This window comes from Astyanax mexicanus, chromosome 17 (assembly GCF_023375975.1).
Source record: "Astyanax mexicanus isolate ESR-SI-001 chromosome 17, AstMex3_surface, whole genome shotgun sequence".
NCBI lineage: Eukaryota > Metazoa > Chordata > Actinopteri > Characiformes > Acestrorhamphidae > Astyanax > Astyanax mexicanus.
In genome coordinates, this window is record NC_064424.1 from 42,873,553 (window position 1) to 42,897,417 (window position 23,865).

At 37.1% G+C, this 23,865-nt stretch overlaps 2 protein-coding genes across 10 annotated transcripts in view; one reads left to right on the top strand and one right to left on the bottom strand.

The window, feature by feature from the left end:
• Positions 1-1,664, top strand: part of aurka (aurora kinase A) — an 833,084-nt gene extending 831,420 nt beyond the window's left edge. For all 7 annotated transcript variants that reach the window (XM_049466065.1, XM_049466066.1, XM_049466067.1 and 4 more), the window contains 2 exons: positions 31-205; positions 1,242-1,664. In XM_049466065.1, coding sequence (XP_049322022.1) covers positions 31-205; positions 1,242-1,421 — 355 coding nt within the window. In that variant the 3' untranslated portion in view covers positions 1,422-1,664. The remainder of the gene's footprint in view (positions 1-30; positions 206-1,241) is intronic.
• A 907-nt stretch (positions 1,665-2,571) lies between these two features.
• LOC103046968 (titin homolog) lies at positions 2,572-20,791 on the bottom strand. 3 transcript variants are annotated; one of them, XM_049466054.1, is made up of 14 exons: positions 20,529-20,791; positions 15,087-15,142; positions 14,640-14,752; positions 13,975-14,049; positions 13,444-13,587; positions 12,873-12,950; positions 11,808-11,959; positions 11,643-11,697; positions 11,407-11,481; positions 10,486-10,597; positions 9,351-9,718; positions 9,120-9,284; positions 4,445-9,086; positions 2,572-3,567 (listed from the first exon to the last, which is right to left on the bottom strand). In XM_049466054.1, the coding sequence occupies exons 1-14, from the start codon at positions 20,621-20,623 to the stop codon at positions 3,323-3,325; spliced, it is 6,375 nt and encodes a 2,124-aa protein (XP_049322011.1). In that variant the 5' UTR covers positions 20,624-20,791; the 3' UTR covers positions 2,572-3,322. The 3 variants fall into 3 exon arrangements, with proteins under 3 accessions (XP_049322011.1, XP_049322012.1, XP_049322010.1); XM_049466055.1 differs by having other exon boundaries at positions 4,445-9,284; positions 9,417-9,718; XM_049466053.1 differs by having other exon boundaries at positions 4,445-9,284.
• Positions 20,792-23,865: the final 3,074 nt, after the last annotated feature.

The following is a 23,865-nucleotide window of genomic DNA, read 5'->3' on the forward strand; positions in this document are numbered from 1 at the left end:
TTTGCTCGATCTCACTTGCACCTATAACAGGAGGTCGACTTTGTGTGGCACCCTGGACTACCTTCCTCCAGAGATGATCGAGGGAAAGACTCATGATGAGAAAGTGGATCTCTGGAGTTTAGGGGTGCTCTGCTATGAGTTTCTGGTTGGACGTCCACCCTTTGAAACTAAGAGCCATGAGGAAACCTATCGTAAGATCTCCAGAGTAAGTAAATAACTGATTGTAAATTTAGTTTACCTCAACAAGGTGCTTCATATTGGTAACTGCTCCTTAAATCCTAAAAACTACAGTTTTTCTTTCTACCAGGTGTTTGTGAATTCAAAAAATCCACCAAAAATAACTGAATGGAAGGTGGAGTTGGTTTATAATAGACTGAGGGAATGTTTGAACTATCACTAAAGCCAAATAGCAAAAGCTGAAGGGTTCAGCTGAGCTGAGCTGTTTTTAGTCACTGGCATCCAGTGCCAATTGATAAGAACAACCAACGATCACGGGTCTGGTTATCACAGCTTTTCCAAGATTGGGGTGTTTCAAGTCCAAAGTTAGTTTTAAGACTTTTATATGTTTACTCGAACTAAATCTACAGTAGGCTGTGTTATTCCTTTAAATGTTTTTAAACGGGAGTCCGGCCTGTTGGTATTTCCAATCTGGCCACCTTTTGAAGAAGGCATTCTGTAGACATTCTGTATGCTGTTCTTACGATTTAAGCTCTTTCATTATGTGGGCATACTGAGTTGCATATACATATTGTATCATTCTACACCCCCTTACCTGCATTAGCCAATTAGCACAAAAGAAAATGGACAGAAAAACAACTGAATCAGGAAAAGCCCCTGGTCTGATCCATGGATTCGTGGCCAAGCTTGCCTTGGCTTTCAACTGCCCACTGCAGAGCTGTGGAGGGAGTGTCACAGTGCTGTTAGCCAATCGGTGGCAAGACATTTGCATCTCATCATTATTCACAAGTAATAAACAAAATCCTGTCGTTCTTTCCGCCCACTCCTCCAATGAACTAAAACGACCTGAAACAAGAGCACAAACACCGGCTCACTGGGCATTCATTCATATCGCCGCAACATAATGGGGAAATTGGTTAGATTTAAAATCAGTTGATTTCAGTGCAGCACAGTAGAATAGTAGAATAGTAAAATAGCTACTGCATAATTAGGTATTGATTCTGCTGAAATTTGAGTATTGCCTCTATTATAGTTTTAATATGATGTTTCCTATCCTTGTGCAGGTCGAGTTTACCTATCCGGCCCATGTAAGCGAAGGAAGCAGAAATTTGATCAATGGGCTTTTGAAACACAACCCCATGCACAGGCTTCCCATCCAAGGAGTCCTGACTCACTACTGGGTTGTGGAAAACTCCACCAAAAAGCCCACTAGTTTCACACCAGATGCCGCACCCGGACAGTGAGGAGGGTGCATGTTCTTTGGCTGCTGGGAAGAAACCAACTCTGTGGAATATTCGTGCTTTTGACCGGAAGCTTGAGACTGACTACATCCTCAGAACTTTCAAAATACTATGTGTTTGTCACTGTGCTAATTGTTCCACTCTTGTTCTGCTCTCTTCTTCTTTTGTAAATATTTATCTGTTTACGAATTATGAAATGTAATTTTACCTGCTACTACTTGAAACAATAAACATATTTTTAGTGTTGCTGGCTACAGTGAGGGAGATCATTTCAACACTTTTGGCTATGTTGGTCAATTCTTTGCAAGCTTAATTGGAATGGAAATTAAGGGCAGATTGCAGACTTATGTGAAAATATATTTATACACCAGAAAAGTGTTGAGTCCCCAGATAAGTGCAATATGTGAATATGGTCTGTTTAGGGCCAGGTGCTTTTTGCTTTAATTATTTGGGGTCTGTGTTTGCGCGCGTGTAAGGTCTCCCCCCCTCCTCTCCATATTAATCAGTTTTCTTTACCACTCTTAAATAAATAAAATACACTGAAATAAGTCATTGATTGCTTTTGTGGTTTTATATATTGACCTGCTGACTTTCGCAGAAACTTATAAGCATATTATGAGCACATCTTATTTAAATATATATAAATGTTTTTTTTTTTTTTATCTATTGTTTTAGAATTAGGCTTTTTTTATTAGGATTTTATTATAGTAATTTCCAACTCTAAAACTTATCCCCGAATTCCCCAATCTTCAGTTCCCCTGCTTCATGGCTCTGGACTGGGTGGTTTATACCCCAATATAGTCCGTGCCTTGCTTTAGGCATGATTAATAATTTGGTTGTATTTATCTGCACCAGACCGTGTGTGTGTTTTTTTTCTATATATATATATATATATATATATATATATATATATATATATATATATATATATATATATATATATATATATATATATATAAAATATTTTTTTTTTTTTTTGGCAATGCTTCTCAGAACTATGGAACATTTTAAAGGATTTAAATATGAGTTTTGGGTCAGTTATTTCCGATATATTGCAGCCCTAATGCAAATCTAAATAAGCGGTTATCGGAAAGGAACTTATGGTTTTGTCTCAGTTGGAACAAATGTTCAACTCAAGGAGGACTAAACCGTATCCAGTGAACATTAACTTTATTTATTTTGGCATGAAAATAAAATGTATGTAAAAAGTGGTACAAAAAACATATTCTCCTTGGAAAGCTTGAGAATACTTGGATTATTTCCTTTGGGGAAATATGGCTACGTTCACATTACAAGCCTAATTAGTCAATTCAGATTTTCAGCTCAGATGGTCGGATTTAGTGGTTAGAATTTGGATCTTTGCGTTTTGCGTTCATAAATGTATGTGACGAGTTTCTGTCTGTTATCTTTTCTGATTAGCAGCAACTGAGCTCTGCGATTTTATTTTTAATCTCAAGGCCTGCCCCCTTCTCTGTGCCTTGGTCACATTTCCTAGCAACAGCCAACTTTCCACTTCTTAATTGGAAAAAAAGACTGTTTCAGGACCAACAAGAACATCTTGTAATTACAGTTCAAACCATTTTCAAATGTGGTTTAGATCTGATTAGCAAAAATCAGATTTTTGACCAGTCAGACAATCAAAAATCAATCCGGATATATCAACAGTGACTCAAATATCAAATTCAGGAAGTTATGTCACACTACCTCAGAAGACTCTACAAGGCCTCAGGCTCTAGAGGGTTAATGCAAAAAATTGGATTTAAAATCATTTTATTTAATGCCTGATAATGTGAACGTAGCCTTAGTGTTTGTCTTCTAAATCAGTTTATTCCATAATGCATTTATGTATGTAGCCTTTCCATTGTCCTTCTTTTCATTGGTCGATATAAACCAGCACCGTATCCTCATTTGTCCTTAATCTTGTTTTCTGTATCTGAGACCGTTTCTGTGTCCATCACTTTAAGGTTCACATCAATGGCTGGAAGAAATGCGTGTTCTGTAGCTTCCTCCACACTGTCAGAGTCATAATCAGGTTCCTGGGCTTCCTCGTAACTGGCTTCCTGTCCATCATCCACATAACTCAGCTCCTGGACTGAGTCTAAACCTGAACTTGAGGTCAGCTGATTTGTATCGGTGCTTGTTGTGCAATCTGAGAGGTGAAAAAAAATGTGATGGAATAAATAAACATGCATTAGTTGTGTAAAAAATTGTGCAATACTGAATCGATGTTCAGAAACACAGTAAAGATTTTTAAATATTAGTTAACATGTTAAGAAAAAGTAAAAAGTATGGTCTTAGTGCTTTATACAGTGTTGTGTTTAAACCCCACCCACTATCTGTAATGCTGTAATTTGTATTAAGATCCCACTGTTCTAATTGAATAAAAAATAAAAGTTCTATTTAATATCAGATTTTAATATACGATATATATATGATTTAATATATACGATGTGTTTCTTAATACTATGGCTTTTTTTATTCCAATATTTGATTTAAATATATTGTCTTGCTTACAGTGACAATGACACTATATTACGTTATCTTGAATTGTAACCTCTGTATTGTTGTATAGACAGTTTTTGCCAGTATGCAGCACTAGTACATTCTAAAATATATACATATTGTTACAACATATTTTTGAAAAAAATCACTTGAGCAACATATAGTAATTTTACGCTTTTTTTTTTTCCTTTTTTTTTGTACTGTCAATTTAATATTAAGAAATTGACTACATTTTCAAGTGTAAAAGTAAAAGTCCTCATTTAAAAAGACTGAAGAACAGGGTGAAAGAAGGATGACAATAAAGTATACAGAGAAAAAGATACAGGACCACAGTCTGCAATTATACTGTAGAACAACAAAAGACTTCTAGATAATAACTGGAGATAAAACAAGGAAGTGGTCATCATGTTCTTAAGACAGCTGTACAGTGGATGTGTATATGGACCGTAAATAAAATTCCCATTGAGTGAAAGTATGAACTAGGAGTTTATAATGAGGATTCAGATATCAATAATTAAAATTACCTGTGTCCTCAAGTTCATCACCAACATCTTCAGACCCCAGCTTTTCGAAACTGTCTGTGGAAATGTGACGGGTTTTGAGCTCAGCTGTGTGCCATTCTGCTGGTTCACAATCCAACTCCTCTGTTTCACTCTCTTCCTCCGCTGATTCGTCTTTACTTTCAACTTCTTCCATCTCTTTAGCTTCTTCACAGGCCTCGTCCACTGAGGAGTCCTCGATTTCTCTGCTGTTTTCAGAAGGAGATGCTGGAAACGTTTGCTCAAAGACTGTTGCTTCAGTAACTGATGATTCAATGGATGTAGCCAGGGACTCGAGAATGGTTGCGACCAAGTTTTCAGCTAAAACTGAAGGCAGGGAATCTGGTTGGTCGTCTGAAACAGATAAGTTTGACTCAACCTCAATGGTCAAACACTTTCCAATTGGTAAGTTCTCACTCTGCATAGGATTTTCAGCAGATTCTTGAGCAGTCTGTAAGTGACCACATGGGCTTGTATGCTCTGCTATCTCTTCAAGTTTTTCTGAAACATCAGTTTGTGCAACTTTGTCATTCTGTTCCCCAGGTTCTCTTTTATTCACTGTATCGTCCTTAAGAATCTCAACAGTCTTTACTTCGTCCCTGTGCTGTTGTCCACTTGCTGTAGCTTCTTGATTCATCTCTGGTTCAGAACTTTTCTCAAATTCTTCAAATTCTCTTGCATTCTTGTTATTTTCCCAATTGTCAAATGGTTCTGACTTTCTTTTGCTTTCTACTTTGTTCTCAATCCTTTCTGCTTCCTCGCCTTCATCAAGTGACTCTTTGGCTTCGACCATCTGTCCATCTTCATTTGTGTCTCTTTCGCTCCTTTCCTCTTCAGTAGGCTCAGTGTTCTTGACCTCATACACCACTTTTTCAAGTTCTGCATCCACTCTTTCAATGTTTTTCTCTCTCCAGTCCATATCTGATGTTTGTCCATTTATATCATCTTCTCCCTTCACATTTTCTGCCTCTTTCTCTTCATTCTTTATCTCATTTTCAATCTCATCTTTTGCTGTAACCTCCACATCTGTTTCCGCATCTTTCCCAACCTCTGTCACTCTGTCTATTAAACCCTCACCCATGGTTCCATCTTCTTCTTCCTCATTCACTTTTTCTGCATCTGCCACTCTCTCATCCACCAGTTTTTCTTGATCCCACAAGCTTTCTGTCTTCTCTTCTTGTTCCTTTCCTTCTTCTAGTCCTTTCACTGCTTCTTCATGTCTCTTCCTACCTGCTTCATTCTCCTTTGGGTCCTTGTTCTCATCCTTTGCCTGTCCATCACCTGACTCCTCCTTTGGTATGGATATCAAAGAAACTTGTGCGGCAATCCAGTTTTCAGGGTCGTTTTCTGTCTTTTCCAGTTTCTCTTCCTCCTCTTTCATTCCTTCATTCCTCTCTTCTACAATTTTACTGTCAAGGTTTTCACCTTCCATGCTTTTTCTTGTCTCCTCCAAAGGCAGAAGAATCTGCTCATCCTTCTCTCTATGCACCTTTTCTTGGGTTTTCTCCTCCTGTTCCATCACTTCCGCTTGTTCTTCGCCTACTTTCCCATCATCCTTCTTTTCTATCTTTAGTATGTTGCTGTCCTCCTTCTTAAGTCCTGCTTCATTCTCTTTTCGTTCCTTATTTTCATCTGTTGACTCTCCATCAACTGACTCCTGCATTGGAATAGATATCAAAGAAACTTGTGCGGCAATCCAGTTTTCAGGGTCGTTTTCTTTCTTCTCCAGTTTCTCTTCCTCCCCTTTCATTCCTTCATTCCTCTCTTCTACAATTTTACTGTCAAGGTTCTCACCTTCCATGCTTTTGCTTGTCTCCTCCCAAGGCAGAAGAATCTGCTCATCCTTCTCTCCATGCACCTTTTCTTGGGTTTTCTTCTCCGGTTCCATCACTTCCGCTTGTTCTTCACCTACTTTCCTATCATCTTTCTTTTCTATCTTTAGTAATTTGCTGTCCTTCTTTTCAGGTCCCACTTCATTGTCCTTTGGAACCTTGTTTTCATCCTTTGCCTGTCCATCAATTGATTCCTCCTTTGGAATGGATATCATACATGCTTGTGCAGCAGTCCCGTACTTAGGGTCATTTTCTATCTTCTCCAGTTTCTCTTCCTCCTCTTTTATTCCTTCATCCCTCTCTCCTACCATTTTACTCTCAAGGTTCTCACATTCCATGCTTTTGCTTGTCTCCTCCAATGGCCGTAGAATCTGCTCATCCTTCTCTCCATGCACCTTTTCTTGGGTTTTCTCCTCCTGTTCCATCATTCCCTTTTGTTCTTTGCTTACTTTCGCATCATCTGTTTTTTCTGTTAGTTCTCTTCCCTCCTGTGGTGCTTCCTCATCTCTTTCTTTTCTTTCATTCCGTATGTCACTGTCCTTCTTCTTCCTTACCACTTCATCTTTTTTCAGGTCTTCATTCTCAAACTTTGCCTCTCCATCGACTGACTTCTCCTTTGGAATGGATATTATAGAAGATTGTGAGGCAATCCAGTGCTCAGGGTTGTTTTTTGTCATCTCCAATTTTTCCTCTTCCTCTTTCATTCCTTCATTCCTCTCTTCTTCCGCTTTACTCTCAACATTGTTGGCTTCCGTGTCTTCATTTTCTGCCTCAGAAGAGGGAACCATCTCCTTGTCCTTCTCACTTTGCACCATTACCTGTTTTACTTCCTTCGTTTCCATCACTTCCATTTGTACTTCGCCTACTTTCCCATCATCCTTCTTTTCTGTTGGTTCTTTGGCATCCTCTGGTGTGTCTTCATCTCTCCCTTTTCTCTCATTCTGTATTTCACTGTCTTTATTCTCTTTTCCAGCTTTATTCTCCTTTAAGTCCTTGTTTTCATTCTTTGCCTGTCCACCAACTGACTCCTCCTTTGGAGACGATATCATAGAAGGTTGTGTGGCGAACCATTGCTCAGGGTTAGTTTTTGTGATCTCCAGATTTTGTTCTTCCTCTTTTATTCCTTCATCCCTTTCTCCTACCAATTTACTCTCAAGGTTCTCGGCATTTACCATGTCTTTGTTTTTCTCCTTGCATGGTGAAAGTATCTCCCCATCTTTCTCTCTATGCACCTCTTCCAGTTTTTCTTCCTCCTGTCCCATCATTCCCTCTTGCCCTTTTTCTACTTTCCCATCATCATTGTTTTCTGTCAGTTCTCTTCCCTCTTGTGGTACTTCTTTATCTCTGTCTTTTTTCTCATTAAAGATATCGCTATCCTTCTTCTCAATTTCTACTTTATCCTTCACTGAGGCTTCATTCTCTTCCTTTGGCTTACCATCCACTGATTCCTCTTTTGGAATGGATATCATAGACACTTGTGTGGCAATCCCGTCCTCAGGGTTGTGTTCTCTCTTCCCCAGGTTTTCTTCCTCCACCACTGTAATTCCTTCATCCCTCTCTTCTACCATTTGACTCTCAACATTTTCAGCTTTAAAACCTACATTTTTCTGCTCAGCTAAGGAAAACATCTCTTCATCCTTTTCTTTATGCATCTTTTCCTGTTTTTCCTCCTCCTGTTCCATCACTACCTCTTTTTTTCTCACATCTCTATCCTTCCCAACTTTCAGTTGTTTCTCTTCCTCCAGTCCTCTCTTATCTACATAATCATCCTCTTCCTCTGGAATGGATATCATAGAAGCCTGAGCAGTTACCCAAGGTTCCTTCTCCCCAGTCACTTCTCCATCATTTCTCTCTGCCTCTTCATCTGTGGGAATCATTGAATCCAGACTGCAGAACTCTCTCACTGGCAGTGCGGGTAAAGGCCGCGATGGAGGTCTGGGTACAGGCTGAGCAGAGGAGATCATGGGAAATGAAACAGTAGCACTTGGCATATCAGGCTGGACTTGATCTGGACTTGAGCCCTGGGTGTTGGTAAGGACCAGATCACAAACAGAATTCTGGGCAGCAGGACCTGTTGGTTGGACCTGAGGGGGTGCCAAATTTTCAGTTTCTGGTTGGACCAGACTTTGAGTGGTGATGTCTGCAGCAGATGGAGGAGGGTAAAAGGTCAAGCCTTCCACTAATTCCGTTAAAGAGATGTTTGGGTTTTCTGGAGAACATGGCTGGAGAGAGGTGGATGAAGCTGTAGAAGGTGCAGCAAGAGTGGAAACTGTTTGATTACTAATGGGTGATTTAAATACTTCCATTGGACCACTATCGTGTAATAAAGATACCACTTTCTGACCTTGAGGGGGAGACAGAGAGCCCACTGTTAGATCACCTGGGTGTGGTCGAAAGAATTCTATTGGATTACTGGGGGATGTATACATGGCTGTTTGACCACTAGGGGGTAATGGTGATATCACTTTCTGACCTCTAGGGGGTGATGAAATTGCTTCTCTTGGACTACTAGAAGGTGGTGGAAAAACCTCTTTTGGACCACTAGGGGGTAGTGGAAAGACCTCTCTTGGACCGCTAGGAGGTGGTGGAAAGACATCTTTTGGACCACTGGTAGGTGGTGGAAAGACATCTTTTGGACCACTAGGAGGGGGTAGTGGAAAGACATCTCTTGGACCACTAGGAGGTGGTGGAAAGACATCTCTTGGACCACTAGGAGGTGGTGGAAAGACCTCTCTTGGACCACTAGGGGGTAATAGAAGTACTTTTATTGGACCACTACAAGGTGGTGGAAAGACCTCTCTTGGACCACTAGGAGGTGCTGGAAAGACATCTCTTGGACCACTAGAAGTTGCTAAAAAGACATCTCTTGGACCACTAGAAGTGGCTAAAAAGACATCTTTTGGACCACTAGAAGGTGCTGGAAAGACATCTCTTAGACCACTAGGAGGTGGTGGAAAGACCTCTCTTGGACCACTAGGAGGTGTTGGAAAGACCTCTCTTGGAACACTAGGAGGTGTTGGAAAGACCTCTCTTGGAACACTAGATGTTGATGAAAATACCTCTCTTGGACCAATAGGGGGTAATGGAGATACCATTTTTAGATCTCTAGGGGGTGGTGGAAAGACTTCCATTGGATCACAAGGGTCTGACGTAAACACACCTGTGTGTCTACTAGTGGGTGATGGAGAATCCACTGCTGGACTTTTGGTTGGGCTATATGCAGGAATGTAGGGAGGAATTGTGGTGAGGGATGAGTGTGTGTGTTGGGGTTGTGAGAGAGGTGTGGGGCTGTGCGATGTTGGAGATGAAGGGAAAAATGGAGAGAGTGGTTTAGGGCTGCCGGGGGATGAAGGAGAGGAGGAAGATGATTTAGTGAAGAGGATGACATCAGTCAGACTGCGATGAATCCTCCGGTTAGAACTCCTGACTGTAAAAAACAAAAGAAAAACGTGTATATGCATTAGAAACCCACACATTCTTTCATTCTCTTTCCACGCTCTTATCCTTTTCTCTCTCTTATCATCTTTCTTTTAGTGATGTTTCTTTTGAGTGATGAGCTGGGTGTTTTTGAGTGGGTTACATGTGGGTGATGGGCTGCATATTTTTGAGCGGGTTACCTGTGGGTGATGGGCTGGGTGCTTTTGAGTGGGTTACCTTAGGTTGATGGGCTAAGTGTTTTTGAGTGTGTTACCTGTGGGTGATGAGCTGGGTGTGTATGGGTGGGTTTACCTGTGGGTGATGGGCTGGGTGTTTTTGCCTGGATTACCTGTGGGTGATGGGCTGGGTGTGTTTGGGTGGGTTACCTGTGGGTGATGGGCTGGGTGTTTTTAGGTGTGTTACCAATGGGCGATGGGCTGGGTATTTTTGGGTGGGTTACTTGTGGGTGATGGGCTGGATGTGTTTGAGTGGGTTACTTGTGGGTGATGGGCTGGATGTGTTTGAGTGGGTTACCTGTGGGTGATGGGCTGGGTGTGTTTGGGTGGGTTACCTGTGGGTGATGGGCTGGGTGTTTTTAGGTGTGTTACCAATGGGCGATGGGCTGGGTATTTTTGGGTGGGTTACCTGTGGGTGATGGGCTGGGTGGGGTTGGGTGATGGGCGGGGTTGGATGGTAGGCTTTCCTGTTGGTGATGGGCTAAATGGGTTTGGGTGGGTTACCTGTGGGTGATAAGCTGAGTGGGTTTTGGTGGGTTACCTGTGGGTGATGGGCTGGGTGGGTTTGGTTGGGGGTCATTGGAGGACAGTGAGAGTTGTCTGAAAAACTCTCTCGGATTCTGTTTCCGCTGAGACACGAGAACTGCTGCCTCCTGCAGAGCATAAACAGTATTACACCACCACAAAGTACACTTTACTGTAAGCTTCTCTATTACCTTCCTTCTTATAATAATATTTTTTATAATATTTAATCAGAAATACGGTTGTTGCAGAAAAGTTATCTGGCATTTGTTAAAATTTCATGATAAATGTACCAATTGAAATACAATACAATATACTGTAAATACCAGGGCCATCAATCGAACATTGGGTAGATTAAACCATTATTTTAATGAACTAATACAGTATAATTAACACATGCAATGTATTCATGTTATTTGAAGACAGCCTTAAAAAATTTAACCCAGTCTGCATCCTGCTCTGTTTATATTCAGATATTATTTTAAATAGTGATATACTACATATATCTCTATGTATCATATTTACATTTTTACTGAATATCTGAATATTGGAGGGGACCTGTCTCCTCAATATATATATATATATTGGGATTACGGTCTTGATGAATAATAATAATAATAATAAAAAAGTAAATTAAGTGTGAGAGCAATGAAAGTCTAGACAGCAACAATATGAAATATATTTTAAAAATGCTTGCATTTTTTTTTTGCAATCCTTGCATCTCCAAATGGTAACTTTTCATGAGAAGAATACAACCTTCTAAACTGTTAATGTAATTCTAAGCCACTCTAAGGATTTCTATTGGTCCATTCATTATGATAATTTTGACACAATGTAAAGAGCAAATGTCTGATTCACAATAAATAAAATTTGGAGATACAAGGTTTTACAAGGCTGACTGTGGCGATATGTAGGTATATATATTCCTGCAAAAACTCACAACTGCTTTTTCCACTGATTCAGAGTGTGAGAACCGAGATTTCATCTCATCCTCAAACTCCTTCTGCTGCTCAGCCTGCCAGCACACACACACACACACACACATACCCCATACACATCCATACACACACAAAGAAACAAATACATACTGATATTTATTTATTCAGTACAGCTTTCAAGTCTTGAATTTTCTCCCCAAACCGAGTTAATATCCCGTGTTCTGTGTAATCGAGTTACCCATTTGAGTTGTTCCTGTTTGAGTTTTTCTGCATCAGCTTCGGCCTGGAGTCGCCTGAAATCAAACAGGGTTCAAATAATGTCAGATAGATTTTACTGATTTATCAGTTCCTTTAATAATAAAGCGACTGAAGTGAGTTTTATATGATAAACAGTGATGAGAACCTCTGCTCCTGAATCTTCTTCAGTTTCTCATTCATCCTCCTCTCCCTCTCCTCCGCCTCCCTCCTTTCCTGCTGCACTCTCTCCCTCTCCCTCCGCCTCCTGTCCTCCGCCACTCTCCTTCGCTCTTCCTCTTTGCGTGCCTCTTCCTCTCTCTGACAGAATTGTACAAAACAGAGATTTAAATGAGCGTAAAATGTATTTATTACTCCAATAAATACTAATGTTTTAATAAAAAAAGAATCCACCCCAATTCACATCACTCAAATGCAATGTAATTACTGTGATGTTTCACTACTTTACATTTACAGGGACACATAACAATTAGGGTAATATAATAGTCAAGGTGTGATATATTCCAGAGGTTAAATTCGTACATAAGCATTAATATTTGCATAAAAGCAAATTTTAGTTTTATTACATTCATGCATTTAGTTAGTAGCCATTACTAATACAGATTCAGACAGTTTTATGCAGCTATTCATTTCTTTCAGTTTTTTGTATGAGTATTACTGTATCGTATGTGACATATACAGCTCTCGAAAAAAATAAGAGTCCGCTTAAAAATTATGAGTTTCTTTGATTTTACCAAATTAAAAACCTCTGGAATATAATTAGGAGGAAGATGGATGATCACAAGCCATCAAACCAAACTGAACTGCTTGATTTTTTGCACCAGAAGTGAAGTCATAAAATTATCCAAAAGCAGTGTGTAAGACTGGTGGAGGAAAACATGCCAAGATTCAAAAACTGTGATTAATAACCAGGGTTATTCCATCAAATATTGATTTCTGAACTTTTAAAACCTTATGGATATAAACTTGCTTTCTTTGCATTATTTGAGGTCTGAAAGCTCTGCATCTTTTTTGTTATTTCAGCCATTTCGCATTTTCTGCAAATAAATGCTCTAAATGACAATATTTTTATTTGAAAATTGGGAAAAATGTTGTCCATAGTTTATAGAATAACAAAACAATGTTCATTTTACTCAAATATAAAGCTATAAATAGCAAAATCTGAAAAACTGAGGTTGTCTCTTGTTTATATTGGATCTGAATGAATGCTCACCTCTGCTTGAGCCCAGAAGTTCTCTCTGATGGTTTTGTGGATTTCTGCTGCTGCTATCGTCCGTTTATAATTAGTTCCCTGCCAGAACAGTAGAATTCTGTCAACAAGACTGCAGCATGAAGATGTTTTACATACCTGTCGCCCATATATAACATAACCAACACATTACCATTGTTCCAGCTAACAGAAAACATTATAAGAATGTTTAGAAATGTTTTGGAAAGGTTTCAGGAAGGTTAGCCTGTAATGTTGTAAAAACATATGATAACATAATGGTTTGCATTATAAAATTATTAGAACACTTCTCACATAATGTTCCCAGCTAGACGAATACTAACATTATGGAAACATCAGAAGTAACATACTATTATAAATTAAAACACTGACAAAGTGACACTGCAGTGACATTAGTAAAAAGTTTTAAATCATTCAATAACAACGCCCTAACAACAACCAGAAAATTTGACAGATTGAACTGTAACTGTAACATTTAGAAATGTTATTTTCCATTAACTGATTCATTAAAACATGTCCATTGGAGATCACATCAAACTGATCAGAGATCTCGCACCACTTTCTCCTCTCTGTCCTCCTTCCGTATGACCCGTCTGGCTTTATCTCTCTCTGTCATCGCTGTAACTGTAGAGGCCACTGAGAAAATCCTCTCCTCTGTAACGTCTTCCAGAGAAGAGGCAGGGAGAAAGAAATGTGCCTCCTGCAAGATGGAGAGAGAAACAGTTCAATGCATTACATTACATTACATTTCATTTCATTTGGCAGACGCTTTTGTCCAAAGCGACTTACAATAATGAAGTACAAAGTAATAGGAATTTAGATAACCCATTTTTAGATAGGGCTTAAAGGAGGTCGAAGGGAAATAAAGGGATAGAGAAGTGAAGGAGGGGAAGAAGGAAATGGGGTTAGAAGTAGTTAGTGTGTTAGAGGTGTTAGGAGAGTAAGTGCTCTTTGAAGAGCTCTGTCTTCAGGAGTCTCTTAAAGATAGCGAGAGATTCTCCTGATGCCCATTGCCCATTCATAGGTGTTATTATTTGATCAGGCTTTCATACTGAAATGTGTTCTTCAGACAGAATGTGTATCTTACCTTAAAGAATGATTTAATAGCAGGAACATGAGCAACACACTGAGCTCTGCGGTAATCATCCACGTCCTTTCCCACCTAAAGAGAGAGAGAGTAATCATTGTCTTCATGTATATAGTATAGTGTTGCAGTGTGTTATATATGGAAGCCCATTCCTGCCAAAATGAAATAAATAATCATCCTGTAAATTGCTATCTTGTTGTTTTGAGATACTAAGGCCTTTTTATTTGAGATACCAGGTGGTTACTTTGAGATACTATCTCATTATGTTTAGAAACTACGTCATTATTTTGAGATACCATGTCGTTACTTTGAGATACTACCTCATTCTTTTGAAATACTATCTCACCATTTTAAGATGTTCTTTTGTTCTTTGGTACTGTCCAGATTCATTCTCCCAGTGTGGTACTTGAGAACACAGCTCTTTTGTAAATAAATACTTTTATTAAAAATCTTCCAGTTATTATAAATTGGGATTGTAGTTGCTGCTGCTACAATCTTGCTAAGGTTGGGCAGAGTAGGGTGAATAGATAGACTGATGAATGGATGGATGGATGGATGGAAGGATGGATGGGTAAATGGATGGATGGATGGATGGATCAGTGAATGGATAGATGGATGGATTGATGGATGGATGGATGATTGGGTGAATGACTGCAGTAAGTTACCCAGATGATCATGGCAATGTGTGTCCTGGTCGTCTTCGGCTGGTCCACCCTGCAGAGCCCGTAGAGGGGCCGTCTAGGGTGGAGCTTGTCAACAATTTCAGAGACGCCACCCGCTAAAAAGCAAAAACTTAAGGCATAAGTGTGTACATGTCATATAAACACAGTGTAAGACTGTTTTTCAAGATTTACTTTGACAACTTTTAACTACTAACAATAAGCAGTAAGTATTGACCAATAAGGTATCACAAACAAAAGTGATAAAATATATTGTGACAAAATTTAATTTCACTCCTAATTATTAAATATATAATTGTATTCATACACGACTAGATTAGACAATTGAATAGAGGTGTAGTACCCCCCAGCATTATTTTAGAGTGCTGCCGTTTACAAACACACATACAGTATACTCATTTATACGCACTTGCACTACATTCATTCACTTACCACCAGAGTCAGCCAGCTTGAGTCGATTTGTTACGCCATCATATGCAAACAGAGCCCTGTAATCAGAGACACATAAGAAAGAGAGAGAGGCAATTAAAGCAACAGTATATGATCATCTGCATTTTTCTGCCCCTAGGCTCCCCCTACATTCTGAGATTAAATTCACATTATGGGCAACCACTGAGGGACGTGCAGTACACATGGATTTCTTGACACGCTGAGAGATACAGAAATGTCACTTCAGGTAAGAGAAGCAGTGGAGTAGAGTAATATTACAGGATTTTACTCAGATATGATTCAAGTGTTGCATAGTTCTCACAAATGTTCCTGAGGAAAAAAAAGTAGATTCCAATATGCTTAACGCTATTATGCTACAATGCACTAAAGTGCACAAAACTGTATAAAAGTCATACCTGTTTGTTAAGTGTGCTTAACTGTATTAAAATGGACACTTTAAACACACTACTACCTGTTATTAAACCCATATTTTATATATGCTTGAAATTAAAATTAGAGAACAAGCATTAAGCATTTCATAACTTTTTAAAAGATTGTTTTACCTAAATATGTTTATCATGGCAATGCATAGGTTACTTGCAAGCATTTGACAAAAGTGTAATATTTAAATATATTTTAAATAAGAAAATGTATTTAGTTTATTAACAACGTAGTACAGTACATTCATACTAGTATTCTACAACATAATATAGTATAGTATATTTACGATATACTTAGACATTTCTCAGTATTTGTTAAATACAATTAAGCGTCTTTTTCACCATGGTTGTCCTGCCTGCATCACCAGAGACATATGGTGCAGTTAGCCCCGTGCTGAATGTGGAGTGTAAATGTGAATGTGTATTTTAGAGGTCAGAGAAGCATCACAATATTTTTGTACAAGTAGATAAACCACCTTTAGAAATTTTAAAAAGTCTGTATTTATCCAGCATTCACTTTTGACAATGTATGAAAATACGTGTGTGTGTTTTGTGTGTGTGTGTATGTGTGTGTGCATACAAACACGTATTGCACTGCTCTATCCTCCTGGGGCTCCTGTAATCTGCTCACACCCCAAACAAAAGGACCATTCTGTAAACTACTACGACCTATTCAGCAGTCAGAATAGACCCTCTACAAAGTTCATCAAGATTAGACAAAAGTCCCAGACGGACATTTAGCTGACATAACCTCGGGAACACACTGAACTCATTAACTCAAATATGCATGTTATGGGAATCAGTTAAGAAAAAAATGCTTTAGATGCTGTAGTCCCACAGATCTTTAATCCTTAGAGTTTAAAGAAGGATTGGGGGCCAAAAAGACATGGTATTTATTTTCAAGAATATACCAAGTGTGAACCAGAACCTTTTGTCAATGGGTTCCATGTCATGCCCCATGCCCCATACTATAGATGGATGTCCATCATTATTAATAATAATAATAAAAATAGCAGGAGGGGATAAACATGGGAATCATCTGGGTTGTACACTGTGTATAAGGCCTAAATGGGACCCATGTAAAATTAGGGTGAGCTGTAATGATGTGACCGCTTTAGGAAACCCGTCTGGGTCCCTGGAAAAACATGTACAAACCCACCCCTTTCAATTTAAAAGAAGGCATTTTAAGGACTGCTGCTTTAGGCAAGTTGCATCAGACAAGTGCATTAAATCAAATAAATCATATATTATAAAAAATACTTATTAAATCATATAAAAATATTTTTTTTATCTTACATACAGTACCAATCATGTCAGGAGACACTATAAAGGAACACATAAGACATCTTGTAGTAAAATTTAAAGTGTTAAACAAACAAAAAAATAAAGTATTTAAGTGGCTCTCATCTGGGATGCTGTTAACTTGCGGTTTCTGAGGCTGGTAACTCTGATGAACTTATCCTTTCTTTTCTGGGAAAGTCCTGATGAGTGTCAGTTTCACCATAAGGTTTTTGATGGTCTTTGCAACCAGACTTTGAATACATTTAAAGTTCTTTTACATATATTTAATTTTGACTTAATTGATGACCTTCATTTTTTAAAGTAATTTTGTTCTTTATTTCGTTGAGTATTTTGTTCCATAATATGGATTAAATATGACCCAAATACACTATATACACATTACCCTATACACTGTATACCAACTCTACCCAGGGCCATTTCAAGACATTTGGTGGCCCAAAGCAAATCTGACTCCACAATATAAAAGATAGGTTAAGGTTTTGGTGTGTTGTTTTTATGATTTTCATGATTTGGTACAGTATGTTTCCAACATTGAAAGTAAGGCTTTCAGTAGAGTTAAATGTAGGGTAATATGAGTACAGTGTGGTTTTATAATAGTAAAAGCTGAAGATGTTTAGGGACAGACAGTCATACTTTGCACAAAAGTCATAGATGTCTGAGGTGGGGCAAATTACACCACTTAGGACCATTTCCTGTCCCCTCTCTACACACAGACCAAACAAGGAAACACACACACACACACACACACAAACACACACATACAGGGATTTTTGTTGACATGCAACGACATTCTTTCTTTTTGAATGTGCTTCCGTTTGAGACATTCCCCCTTTTCAATGTGTTTTCTCCAACAATCAACAATACACTGCGGTACAAACAGGAAACCCTCAGACTAATGCTGTTTGTCCACTTCAGTCGTGTCTCTTGATTTAATGTGACTTTAGCTTTAAATTTAGCAGAAAGTTTCTGTGTATAAAACAACCAGAAAAATAATAACAGCAACACTTGTTGACTGGAGGTTTGCTGTTTTTTATTAAATATATAAAATTGTACCACGTGTTTCACACAAATTATTTTTCGATCACTTAATTTTTATGACAATGCATCTTGTTGTACAGTAAACCTAAGATTTTTGATGTAAGAATGCTGTTTTCTGTCTGTAATGCACAGAAAAAAAGAAGACTATAAGAAGATATAACAAATAAATCCAATTAATTAATTTCTATTTCTGTTTTTTTTTTCATTGCATTGGTACCCTGTGTATAATATTTCATATTCATGCTTTTTATACTTTTTATTTGATAAATCATCTATAAACAGTTAAAATCACGATTAAAAAGTGTTCTAAATCACATTAAATTAGTAAAAACGAGCTGTTACTTTGCCTCATTGGCTCCCTCTAATACCACTGTTTTTCCAGTGTTTTTCCAGTGAAAGGGAGCAAGCTTCTGTTTCACTGGTTTATAAAACTTGTTCATTGGCTGGTTCATGGTATATTCTACTGGAGAACAAATAGACCTCAAATGAATTAAACATTAAAAAATACATAATGTCCATTGCAATGGATCCAGGGTCTGAAAGGGTTAAAACAACCAGAAACCCAGATTAAATACAATAATCATTATTAACGATAAATGCTCCTGCCGAATATCCAATGGCCAGATTTTGCTAGGTTTTGGATGGTCTAAGCTGGTCTTTAATGGTCAAGGTGGTTGACAGGCTGGTCATCCAGGCAAAAACTTACTGTACATTGGTAAGTTAGCTGGTTCACCATCTCTTCAACAGCATAGTCATGCTTGGCCATGCTGGTCATGCTGGTTGACCAGCGTGGTCCTGCTAATCATGGTGGCTGGCACAGAGAGCAAAAGTATACTAAATATTTGAAATCTCTTAATACATTATAAGGTTTCTTATATTCTTTATATAATTACACCCATCTGCTGCTAAAAGCTTTAGTTTGAAACTAACAAAGATAGCTTTTTAACGTTAAAATGCATGTATTGCAATTTTGCAATAAATCTATGTGTAAAAAGTCAACAGTAGTCAGGTAACTAGCTTAAAAGAACAGTTAACTGAGCTGTTATGAATGTAAGCAGCCTAGCTTAGTTAAGTTAACCAAAATGCTAGGCTAGCTAAGCTAAGCTAACTGTGTGATCCAGTATCAAACTAGCTAGCCAGCACTTAATTACTATTTATAAATTATACATATATTGTCCTAACCAACCACATACCAACTAAAATATAACAAACCAAAAGAAAATTGCACTACTGTGTAGAATATTTAGTACAAAACTGCTCTCACTAAACTAATATAGCTAGTTATAAAACTCTATACCGGACAGTGCATGGGCTTATATGGTTAAATATTAAAAAACTGCACTATTGCGACATTGAGCAGAGTGGCGCAGCGGAAGCGTGCTGGGCCCATAACCCAGAGGTCGATGGATCGAAACCATCCTCTGCTAACAGTTTTTAACATCGCTTAAAATTTACATTTAAATGAATAATAATTATATTTAATGTTTGTAAGCTGTACCTTATATGCTATAGATATTTTTCAAAATTTTATTTATACTGTGTTTATCTTTTTTAAAGTGTACGTTAAAAATATATTTTAATGTTTGTAAGCTGAATGTGTTATGGCATAGAATACAAGAAAAAAATCCCACACTTAGAAACAGGTTAAATATAGATTTTATCTCTTTTAAAATGTACAAAAAAATATATGATTTAATGTTTCTAAGCTGTACGTTTTATTCTGAAGAAGACTAAAAAAGAAAAAATATAATTATACACATGATAATTACGCTACAAATAAATAAATAAATAAATAAAATTAACAAGTGAAATTCAAATCAAGGATTAGAAGAATTGCTTATTTTGATATTTGATTATATTAACAAATCAAACAAATTAAGAAAAAGACAAATTTGTGCACACAGTTGGCAGATTGTTTTGCTTAATATAAGCATATACATCTCAACTTTATGTATGGGACTAGTCAAAAGTTTGGACACTCCCCTTTTCATTTAACGTATTTTTTTCTTCATGAGGTAGAACCTGGAATGGTTCTCCAACTGCCTTAAATTAATTATTTTTTAATTAAGCTTTGTAAAGAACAAATATTAATGATAATATGTGTCCAAACTTCACTGGTACTGTATATGATGTACATGCATATAATCATTAATTAAGTGTAATTATTAATTAAAGTTAAAGACACATAACGTTTTTTTTTAAGCTGAATCAAATAAATGAAAAAAAAAGAAACACTCTTCAGTTTCCTTTTGTCAAGCATTATCAACTTCACTACAACATGATCAACTTTAGACAACAAATATGACCAAGCATGACCAAAAGCAGATGTAATATAAACAATATGCTGGTCAACAGCTGGTTAACCAGCTTAGTTAACCAGTATACAGTATATATACCTCTGGATGACCAGCTTTCCAACCACATTAACCATCAAATACCTGAGAGCACTACTTGTTCTAATACACTAATACACTACTTGTCTAACTATTATCTATTATAAACATATTTTAAGCATTCCTAATCATGTTTACATTAATACAGCAATCATACAACTTCTTAAAATACATTATAGTAGATCTAATAAACACACATATTGTTTATGTAAATAGTAAACTTTCTGGTCTATTATTATATATAAAAAAAAGATAAATTCTGTTTTTATTACCAGTTTGTGGAGGTTCTAGGGTTCAGCACGTCCTCTTTTGCTGTTATCAGAGATAAATTATAAGTGTCCAGATTGATATCCTTACTCGACTTCATAGTGATGCAGATCTCCCTCTGCTTACTGTACTCCTCTATTAGGAAAAATGCTGGAAAAAAACTTTAAAGAGTTTTATAGCAGCCTGGCGTGGCCTCCTGGAGCGAATGCTAGCCTGCAAAGTCGTTTACCCAGACATGAATAAAGCAAAGCTCCAGTCTTCCTGTGGTTAAAATAGCAGGCGTTTGTGAATTCAGAGGAAGCTGAGGGAAAAAAGGGTCTTATTAAGCCACTCCCACTGATTTGGGATAAAAATTGCTCTCTGGAGGTTAAAAAAGGTCAGCTTCCGATCCCACCTCCTTCCTTTTTGTGTAAAAATGTTGTTGCTTCAGATGGTAATCTTGGCTTGAAAATTAAATATTACACGAAAAAGAAGCTGGGCTTCATTTTTTGTTGTGTTATGATTGGATGTAGGTAGTAATTTTAAGAAGCTGATTCAGTTCAGTTTGAACAGATTTGTTTTTCTGAAACAGGAATATATATTAAATGATTTATGAAAGACCATGAACATGAAAGAAATGGCTTGCCCACATCTTCTAATACTAGATACCCATTATAGTCCATAAAATTAATTAGCTTGAATTGCCCTCAGAATGTTTAATTTCTGTTTTTAATGATCTATCTATTTATCTGTATCTGTCTGTCTGTCTCTATGTCTATATTGGAAGTATTTTTTAAACAGGGAAAATAACATTATATTTTGCCTAATGGCATCCTAGCAGTTTTACTGTGACCCAATGGAGGTCACACACAGTCTGAAACAGGCTGTAAACCACTGGTCTGGATCATCACTGCTGGATAAAAAAAACTTTTTAATTCTTGCCATCGGTCAAGTTCGTGTACTGCTTGGATCAGTATAAAAGGCCCAAAAATATTTGCCAAATAAATGTAAAAACAAACCAGGCCTACAGCCCTGCAGAGATTTGCAGAAAATTGAACTGAAGGAGCCTCACAGACAGGACTGCAGTCTGAAACCGTAGTACAGATACTTATTTTGAAACGGGGAATGCTTACACTTGGATTTAGTAATTCGTTTTTTAACTTTTTAAATCCTACCTCTGGTGAAATATATCATTTTCTGTGGTAATACAGCTAATCACCTTTTGTACAGAGTTTTCCCAAAGCACAATACACTGAGCTAAGTGTGAACTAAGTGAGTTTACCCTGAACTTATTTCTTTCCCACTGCGTTTCTCTCCCCAGCACTTTGTGTAGAGCATTGAAATGACAAATTAATGACAAGTCGACATTGAAATTTGGAGTGAAGCAAAGATGCATCACCAGTCAAAAGTTTGACACCTCTTATCATTCAATGTGTTTTTTTTCCGTTTATGATCTTTTACATTGTGCATTTAAATGATAAATTGTTAAACCAGAATATGTTTTATACTTTACATTCTTGTAAGTATCACATTTATTTTTGAGGACAGATCTGCACACTCTTGGTATTTTAATCTCAGATTATTCACTGTGTTGTTGACTTTGACAATGGGAAGTCATCAACCCAACTCAATAAAGCCCTTTTGGGGGTTAGAACAAGGGTGCTAGAACAGGAAATAACTCTAATATACAGATTATAAGGATATGAACTGTTTGCATTGCTGTGTGTTTCAGCTACAGAACGCACTGTTGTAAGTGCGGTATCGTGTGAAAGCTGGAGGCTCCTGTGTCCCATACTCCTCCTGACCCTGGTTAATATTGTGTTTATATGCTGACGCTGTGCCAGTGTTTGTTTGTAACCCAGTATTGTTTATTTATAGATTCATTCACAAAATGAACATTCAGTATTCGGTTTCCACATGATATCTGCATGCTAATGTTAACCCTAATGTGGGGCACTGCAACACTCAATCTGCTGCACTAGCTGCAAAAATGTTAATCAACACAAATAAAATGAACTCAAGGAGAGAAAAAAAGCTTTTAAGCAAAGAATTGTTTTTCCCAGTTGATAAATAAAAATAATCACAAACAGAGATAATACAATTGATACAATTGATCTTATCTGATTCCACCGCTCTAAGAAGTGTATTTAGTGTACACTAATTGTACAAATGTTTGTGGATATCTCTTTTAATGCATGCCTTCAGTTACTTAAAGTGGCACCCATTGCTGACACACATATGTTCAAAAATACACACACACACAGCCTGTCTTGTCACTTGTCATTAATATAAATACATATACATATAATTTTACATGGTTTTACAATGGCAATAGAAACGTTCCAAAATTTCTGAAGAAAATTTATATTTGATGTGTATTTAAAGCTATTAAAAGCAATCTATTTTCTTTTTGTTTCATTTATTTCGTCCTTTTTTATACATTTTTTAAACGTATTTAAATACATTTTTCAGTCCCTTTAATCTGGTAAATGCTTGGATGCATTGAAACTGAGGGTTACTCTCAGTGTATTACCGAGTGGAAAGTTCATTGATTGATTGATAGAAAGCCCCCTCACACACATGACGCTTTTTAAATTATAATATAAATCTCTCTTCAACTAAATAATGCGTATTATAATGATTTTGTGACAATGTTTGTGTCATCTGTCATTTCCTTAATGTAAAGCACTAAATGTCCTTTTGTATTTTATTTCATATTAACTATATTAACTTTTTCTCTCTAAATTCTTTGTAAAAATGTTGTTTTGCTGTTTTAAAAACGGCAAAGAATAAAGCTTGTTAATTATTATTATTATTATTATTATTATTATTATTATTATTATTATTATTATTATTATTATTAAGAACAATGCTGTTTTCTGTCTGCAATGCACACAAAGGAAGACTCTAATATTATAATATAAAATCTATATTAACATTAAATCCAATTAACTCAAATAAGTAACTGTTTTTTATGTCTAATGGATTGGAGGCCTGTGCTTAACATTTTTCTTTTAGATTTGATATTGACCTTCATGTTCACAAGCCATCCCTAAACACAAAATTAAACATGATATAAAGTGTTCTAAATCAGATTAGTAATTATTAGTAAAAAAAATGCTATTTTAATTTCCAGGGCAGCAGGCAGGCCTAAGCTATTGTTTCATTGGCTTATAAACGTTTTCTTTGGCTCGTTTATAGTCTATTCTGATTAAACAGGTCTTAATTAGTGTTATGTGCAACAAAATATTTGAAAAAAATAAGAAAATACATGATGTCCATTGAAATTGACGCAGGGTCTGAAAGAGTTAACGTGCGAAGTCCAGTGAGCGGACAGTCAATCAGAGCGGAGCTGCCAGTGAC

Coding starts and splice junctions, on each gene's coding strand:
- LOC103046968 (XM_049466053.1), bottom strand. CDS start 20,623: ATGAAGTCGAGTAAGGATATCAATCTGGACACTTATAATTTATCTCTG. Junction 14,753..15,086: donor CAAGCTGGCTGACTCTGGTG/GTAAGTGAATGA, acceptor TTTGCTTTTTAG/CGGGTGGCGTCTCTGAAATT. Junction 13,588..13,974: donor CTATTAAATCATTCTTTAAG/GTAAGATACACA, acceptor TCCATCTTGCAG/GAGGCACATTTCTTTCTCCC.